At 36.2% G+C, this 7,795-nt stretch overlaps 1 protein-coding gene across 1 annotated transcript; it reads right to left on the bottom strand.

The window, feature by feature from the left end:
* Positions 1-865: 865 nt before the first annotated feature.
* Positions 866-5,094, bottom strand: LOC306908291 (calcium-activated chloride channel regulator 4A-like). The gene is made up of 13 exons (XM_079481026.1): positions 4,963-5,094; positions 4,731-4,875; positions 4,539-4,641; positions 4,284-4,449; positions 3,966-4,196; positions 3,549-3,773; positions 3,277-3,457; positions 2,941-3,047; positions 2,644-2,859; positions 2,141-2,405; positions 1,893-2,057; positions 1,566-1,784; positions 866-1,432 (listed from the first exon to the last, which is right to left on the bottom strand). The coding sequence occupies exons 1-13, from the start codon at positions 5,059-5,061 to the stop codon at positions 1,050-1,052; spliced, it is 2,505 nt and encodes an 834-aa protein (XP_079337152.1). The 5' UTR covers positions 5,062-5,094; the 3' UTR covers positions 866-1,049.
* Between the last annotated feature and the right edge of the window lie 2,701 nt (positions 5,095-7,795).

The raw sequence follows: 7,795 nt of genomic DNA, 5'->3' as shown, positions 1-7,795 counted from the left end.
TTACGAACTTCTTCAAAATATCCTGCGGAAGAAAGTCATAAAGGTTTAAAATGACAAGAGGGTGAATAAATGATGACAGAATTTTCATTTTTGGGTGAACTATCACTTTTAAGCAGAAGAACTGAAGGTTACGATTCCCACTTTGCCTTCATCTTTAATGATCTGCTATATGAAATGTGTGGTGGCTTGCTGCTCCCGAGTACTTCTAGAGCCCTTGAACTAAATTATATATCATCAAAATACATTTCAACATTACTTAATAACTAATTTCAGGACGTTAGCCTGGATGGTTTAACAGTAACAACATAAAACAAACAAACGTCACTTGCAATCTGAATGTGATAACACTGCACAAAAGCTATCTGTTTGCTCAAAAGCAGGTATAATCATCTTTATACAATTGCCCCTGATTGCAGAAATAACACACTTCAAGTTCCTTGTGCTTTAGAAGAGTAAAGGTCATGATTGACAGGGAGCACATACTGATAAAATATCTAGCTTGAAGGCATTGCAAGTCGCTTAGCATCAAAACATCTCTAATCTTCATTGTAATGTTCAACTTATTTGTGAATATTGTGTGATCCCACTGTGTGAGTTTTAAACAGTGATGCTAAAACACAATATGATCTCATTTTTTAAACTGTTAGTTTGCTGATTTAATAAAACAACAAGAATCAGTGTATGAAACTCAACATCATTGGTCTATTTACATTTATTCATGTGTGTTATTGCTTGATAAACATTTTTCTGTTTCATTTTTAAACGGGTTTATCTAGTGGCCTCTTATTGACTACTATGAACTGGTTTATTTTGTTTTCAGTTCTGGCAAACAATAAGAAAAACTTGATCCAAGAAAAACTCACTTAACATTGAAGCAAATTTAATCAAATGCCTTTTGCAGTACAGAAACAAGAATTACGTTTATTAAAAAGAAGTAAAACACCAGTACAGAACCTTAAGATTTTTTTTATATTAAATTAAAATAAAAAAACCTATTCTTGTTGAAATTATAATGTTTTTGACAATAGTTTGCATTAGATTGTTATTGACTACGCATTAACATGCTTTCTTCGTTTCACTGCCCATGCTGTTACAGCGACAATCAAACATACCACTATAACTGCCACACAAACTGAAATGATAATAACTGTCAAATTCAGGCCCGGATTTGAGATTCCTGGGGGTTTGGGAGCAGACAGGATCTTTGATGCTTGAGCAATGTTGGATATTTCAGATTTTGCATCATCATTGTCCTCAGAGCGAAGAGCAAAGAAGAGTGTGGTACCATTCTCAATTGTCATATTAAATGAGTGTTGTTCTGCTGATCCAGCCTCCTTTGGTGAGACGGTGGATGTGTTGACCAAAGAAGCATCGCTAAAGTTCAGTCGAAGCATTTCAAGGTCATCGCTCCATCTGATCTCATAGGATTTAGCTTAAAATAAATATATATATAATAAGGTTAATGCACAATAAGGTTAGTGTAATTTCAAAATATTTATTTCAGCCCTCAAGATGAAGTTACACATTTAAAAAAACGTTTATTTTTACAGCAAAATGTGCGTTACCTGTTCCCTGGTCAAAGTCTTCACCAGGAGCCGTCCAGATGAGAAGTACAGTGTTCTCCTGGATTTCAGCATTAAGATCTGTGATTTTGTTTGGAGGATAATTTGGTGGATTTGAAATAGACACCTGAAAACTTTCTCCAGTGGCTGTTCTGCTAAAATTTCCTTCCACAAGTGGTTGTTCAGGAACCGGAGGCTTCGGAGGGTTCAGCTCCACCTTATCTAAAAATAGAAATGAAAAAGATGCCATGCAATGCCACGTTTCACAATATTTTTACTAGAACTACTGCCAGTATGAAGCAACATTGTGTGATATTGATGATAGTTTACCATCCACCACGTATCCAGGTACATATAGAGCGCCGCTCTTTCTGTGGAGAATAAATCTGGATAGTCCGTCTTTATTCTTTACTCTCACTTTCAAGCTGATTCTGCCTTTTACTAACTTTGTGAAATATCTGGAATAGATCCCATCATCTTTGAAAGCATCAGCTCCTATTACAGATAAAGATTTACAGTTTGTTGATTTATATTTTAGCATGTGTTTGCGCTTGAGAAAATGATTTTGGGTAATTTACCTGCTCCATTATCAAGTAGCTCTAATTGTTCTGGAAGCCCAGTTTCTGGCTCCAGTGTGGCCTTCACTTCAGCATTTATTACAGGTCTGTAATTCTGACTAACCTCAGCAAACACAATCACGGGTTTACTGCCATCGATTAGCTGCTGATTCACATGGGCTTTGACAATGATAGGAGGAACATCAGAGCGAGCTGCTTGACTGGTTACTGTTATAGTCAAAGACTGAAGTTGTCCACTCAGAATACTGTACTTCCAGTCTCCAGACTACCAAACACAGCAAAGATAACACAAACCTTTTAAGACTTTGACAAAGCACACATTGTATTTTCTAAATTATTCATTAACATCTCTATCTATTTTAATCATTTTTGTTAATGACTATTCAGGGCATTTGGCCTCAATGCCTTTTTATTATATTATGGACACACTTATGTTTGCAAGCTTATGGTTTGAACAATAAACTTCAGCCATAACTCCTGTATAGCTATTGAAGTCCTCATACCTCTGCAGTTCCTGGAATTTTTAGTGTGAGTGTCTTTGCTGATGGATCTTCACTCATATCTGCTTGACCGTAGATGGACCCTCTTGGCGTCTGTATATACACAGTAGGTGCACGGATTTCAAAGATGATTAAAAAGCTGGTTTTGTTACCGACGGTCGAATCCAATGACACTGTTCCATTGAACCAGTCAGCTGTTTTCTTTCCCGTACTCTCCAGCTGTAAGCATATACAATCAAATTATATAAATTATTTAAAGCATATATATATGTAAATAAAAAAATTATGAACATGCCAAACCTGAACTGGTTCTTTCGTGTAGTCTCCAGTTGGTATTGTAAGTGAAGCAAATGCATCCACTAACAGATTTGAGGTGATATCATCAGTGGCTATGATAAATTTCCCGTCTAATTTCAAAATGGAACAAAAGAAAAGTTAGCATTTGATTGACAAAAATTAAGACAAAATATTTTGAAAAGTTTGATTTTCATACATTGTGTGACAACCTTGGGGGAGGGGATTGGCCATATATGGTCATATAACCATTAAAAATCAACAGTTGGTGTTAGAAGCTTTTGATTCTTTGTTTGGTGTTTGCATCTGTTAGACACATGATTTCCATCTTATCACACTTACCGGTCTTGTTCGCCATATCCTGCAGTGCTACAGCCGCGTTTTTACCCAAAGCCAAAGTGTGTATAATGGCACCACTCTGTATAGCAGTAGGAGCACATGAATTGATGTTGTCTGTTGCCTCACCATCAGTGAGAAAAATGATTTCATCTCCAAATGCATCCTTATTATCTGCTTTAAGCACCTGATGGTTATAAAAATAAATACATTTGCATTGAATATTTATACAAATCACACAAACATTAAAAAGCTTATGAATATAATTTACAGGTCACCTCTAAGGCTTTACTGAGGCCAGTACAGACGTTTGTAGATCCACCTGCTTGTGTTGGCAACGATTGGATAAGACTCTCTCTTGTGGTCTCACTGTCAATAAGAGTCAAGGGTTTAAGAGTTGAAGCAGAAGTACTGAAGGTTACGATTCCCACTTTGCCTCCATCCTCAATGATGTGCCGTATGAAATGTGTGGCGGCTTGCCGCTGTCGAATAATCCTAGAGCCCTTGAAAATGATTTGTACATCATCAAAATAATTGTCATGCTAATTTCAAAACATTAGTTGGAAAAATGTTGAAAACTCTGTCAATGTAAAAATATGAATTCTTGCAATGTCAGCTCAGAGAGGATTTATCGTTTTTTCTGACCAATGGCAGGAAATGACACTTCATGTTGAATATATGTTACTGCCACATACTTGCATGCTTCCTGAGACATCAAGGATGAGACAAACGACACGTTGCATTCTCTGCACAACAGTGAAAGATGGGGCTGGTGGAGGGGATTCCAGCTGTTTTAAAGATTGAAGTGCATCACTGTCCACTGAATCCTCAAATATTACTGTCCATGTAGCTTTATTTCCACATTTCTCATTTTGCATGTTTGGGGCCGCACCATTGTGTTCGTCTTCTCGACAAAACGCAACTATCTGAAAAATTGATCAAAATAAATCAATATTTATTCTCTCGAGACTCTTATGGTTATTTTCTGTAAATGTCACTGACTTAATACTTACAGAATCAACACTTGGTAAATACATTATGGAGCTTTTTGTGTTTTGATATTTGTTTGGAAAGAACTGACACTCTTTGGTAGGTAGTGAATTTTGAGGATCAAGGAGACACGACTGAAGAACGCCAGAAGAGTAATCGTAATACTGGCCTGTAATGTGTTTACTACATCTATAAATAAACACATAGACAATGTTGGTCATCCTTTCTAAATTATAATAATTTGGTTTCTTTTTCATAATCAGTTATTGGTTTATAACCTTGTAGCTTGAACGCCATTAGAAAAGTAGAATGGCTTGTCTTCATTGTATTCATCATATACTCCCCATCTCAGATGAGCCCATTCATGAACCAAAACCCTTCCTACAAACAAACAAATAAAAACATTTCTGAAAATTAAATAGCACATACAGTAGTTTGAATAATTTCATGGAAAATGGTTGACTAGCGACCTCTTGATCCATAAGCCTGAAGGAGTTTGTCATTTAGGAGGAAGTTTGGGGTGAAGTGGATGTATTGACTCTCTGATCCACAGTCTTCATACTGGTTGGTGTACGGATCATCACCACGCGCCGGATTATCAATTCTTATTCTGGCCTGCATTTGATTAACAGTTTGTGTCAGAAACATGCGATTGCCCATTTATTTTGTCCAAACAAGACAATACGTCCAAATGTTCTGTACCTTCTCAAAGGATTCTGTTCTTGATTTGTTAAACTCTGCGCTTCTCCATTGAGGTGGGACTAATATTGTAATGTCTTTGAAATAAACCCTTTTCTCCATTGCTTCAAAAAGATACGGAGAGCCCTCAGTAAACATGTCCTGTCCAATAAAAAAGATAACATAACTATGAACTTGCAAATTTATATTAAAAACAAGTCTCGCTTGAAATACTGTCAATTAATATATCATCTAGCTTTCATAATATCAGATGTACAATACAATACTATCATGACCCACAAAATTGGTCACTATGTCTATTTGAAAAAATAAATAGAAAACAAAAATAAATAAATAAAATAAAACAAATGCTAGCAGTTAAATTCATCTTAAATTTGATGTCTTTTTCACACTCAACACAAGTTTAGCTCTTATTGGAAAATTAACACAATATTCCAATTAAATGATTAATTTAATTCATAATTTTTCACAATTAAATTGAAAGACACAGATAAGAAGAATCTGCTCTTTACCATCATTAACTTATGAGTCAACTGTAAAGAACTGACCTTATTGAGAAACAAACATGATCACTGTGCAGAAATGAGGAAAGGGATGCCCAACCCAATTTGTTATCTTAACAGATTTTTTACGCATCATTGCCCTTTTTTCACAACATTCCCGTCACTGCAACATGAGAAACCCCTACTGAACTCAGTGTTTATGAAATTGTTAAATTGCATGACAAAATGAAGGCTCACAGTTGATAGTAGAGAAGTAACAGTGTAACGCAATATTTTATTTCCAATGCTCAAAAACGTATTCTTTTGGTTCAAATTCGTCTTGAGTCACTGTACATAATACTGCAAATGCATTACACTAGTAATAAGAATAAATGTATGAAGTATCAGATCAGATTTAATCCACATTAACCAGCAATTGGTTGGTTGAGGTACGTTTTAGTAAAAACAGGACAACATATTTTGGTGCAGTGTTATTTAACAAATAAAGGAAACCACCAGATGTGCACTGCCTGCTGTAGGCTACTTTAAAGGTCCAGCATATGAAATTTAGCAGCATCTAGCTGTAAGGTTCCAAATTGCAACCAACGGTTCACTCCACCCCTCCCTTTTGAAGCACTACGTTGGCGTAGTGCTTAAATTGTCGTCACATTTTCACTTCTTTCCCCCCCATTAAGCGCTCCGTAGGACAGTTTGTCTGTTTAGGGCTGTAGAAACAACATGATGAATTCCATTTAAGGCAGTGTTTCTCAAACTTTTTCTGCCATTCCCCACTTTGGAGGGAGGGAAGGGGTCCGAGCCCCACCTGTCCCCGATAGCAAAAAAAGGGTAATGAAATTTAGGTCCACTGTCTGTCTTGGTTTTATCTGCTGGTGCAGATAAATGTAAGGCTTACCTTTAAATGTCATTGTTTTGTTTTGAGTGTATGGTCAATAATAAAGTAATTAATAGAGATTTGTCAAAAAAATGTCAAAATGTCCACCCATTTGTCGCGCCCCACTTGTCATCTCTCTATTCCCCACCAGTGGGGCCCGCCCCACACTTTGAGAAACACTGATTTAAGGGGACCCGCAGTGTATGTAGATAGAAATAGCTCATTTAATACATTTACATTTATTCATTTGGCAGACGCTTTTATTCAAAGCAACTTAAAAGTAGTTTTCTACAGTGGCACATTACTGCAGAGCAATCAGGGGTAAGGTGTCTTGCTCAAGGCCACTTCAGTCATGACCTGCTGGCACTGAGATTAGAACCGGCCACCTTCTGATCACAAGCCCAACGCTCTTACCACGAACACGTTTCCTGTATTTGTCTTTTAAAATAAACCACAATACATTACTTGTGTGTTTGTATGTGGGTCATTCCAGAATTGCGGGTACATTTCAAGTAGAGAAAGAAAACTAAAAAATGGATAGATTTTTTTCTGTTAAACTTTTTTATTTTCATAGAATTAACTTTAAATTCAACATTTTCTGATCTTAAACTTGTAAGATTTATATATTTAATACTGCACATCAATGTACTAACAGAAAAATCTGTCAACTCTGTTATAGACAAATTGTGTCAAATATATAGCCTACAGTAAACAAATGTAACACAATTTAATTACCTTTCATACCTATGAGAACTTTTGTCTTCTCATCCATTAATGCAACTTTAAGCATAATAAGATAGAGACTTTTTGTTTTGGAGTAAAAATATCAACTCAGAGAGAAATATATTATTGTCAGTTTTGACATAATATGTGTTCTCTCCGGTCCCATCTCTGGCCCCGCCCCTCTCGTTTCCTTGTTAGCTTCCCTGAGTGTTTCATTACCCGCACCTGACCCTTGTTAATTATCCTTTGTCTGTCTCCCTTTAAAACATCCTCGTGTTCATTGACCTGTGCTCGTTTGTTGTATTTTGTGTACTTTGTACATTGTGTTGATTGTTTGCCTTGTGAGTACATGTAGGATTTTTCCTGAACTTCCCTGTATAGTTGCTGTGTTTTAGTTTAGTCCCTCATGTTGATTTAGTTAGTCTGTGTTCTCCAGTTTTTGCTCCCACGTGAGTAGTATTTGTTTCTTGTTTTTAGTTCGTATTTGTTCCTTGTTTTTTTCCCCATTGTGGGTTTTTGTTTTGTTCTTGTTTAGTCAATTAAAAGACTTTCTGTGTTACCCCGTATTGTTGCCTGCGCTTGGGTTCTTCAGTAAGATCTCTTGCGAGATCCTGACAAACATTGTGCATCAATATAAAAATAAAGACATGTTTACAAGCTTATGGTTTGAGCAATAAACTTCAGACATAACTCCTGTATTGCTGTAAAATCAAAGCTCTGCAGTACCCAGACTTTGCTA

This window comes from Barbatula barbatula (assembly GCF_947034865.1).
Source record: "Barbatula barbatula genome assembly, chromosome: 19".
Lineage (NCBI taxonomy): Eukaryota > Metazoa > Chordata > Actinopteri > Cypriniformes > Nemacheilidae > Barbatula > Barbatula barbatula.
This window is presented reverse-complemented; position numbering and strand designations above follow the sequence as displayed.

Bases quoted from the DNA above. Each gene is read 5' to 3' on its own strand.
- LOC306908291 (XM_079481026.1), bottom strand. From the start codon at position 5,061: ATGGAGAAAAGGGTTTATTTCAAAGACATTACAATATTAGTCCCACCT. The intron at 4,876-4,962 runs GTACAGAACATT...AATCAAATGCAG, and splicing joins GAACAGAATCCTTTGAGAAG to GCCAGAATAAGAATTGATAA. The intron at 3,048-3,276 runs GTAAGTGTGATA...TTTTGAAATTAG, and splicing joins GGATATGGCGAACAAGACCG to ACGGGAAATTTATCATAGCC.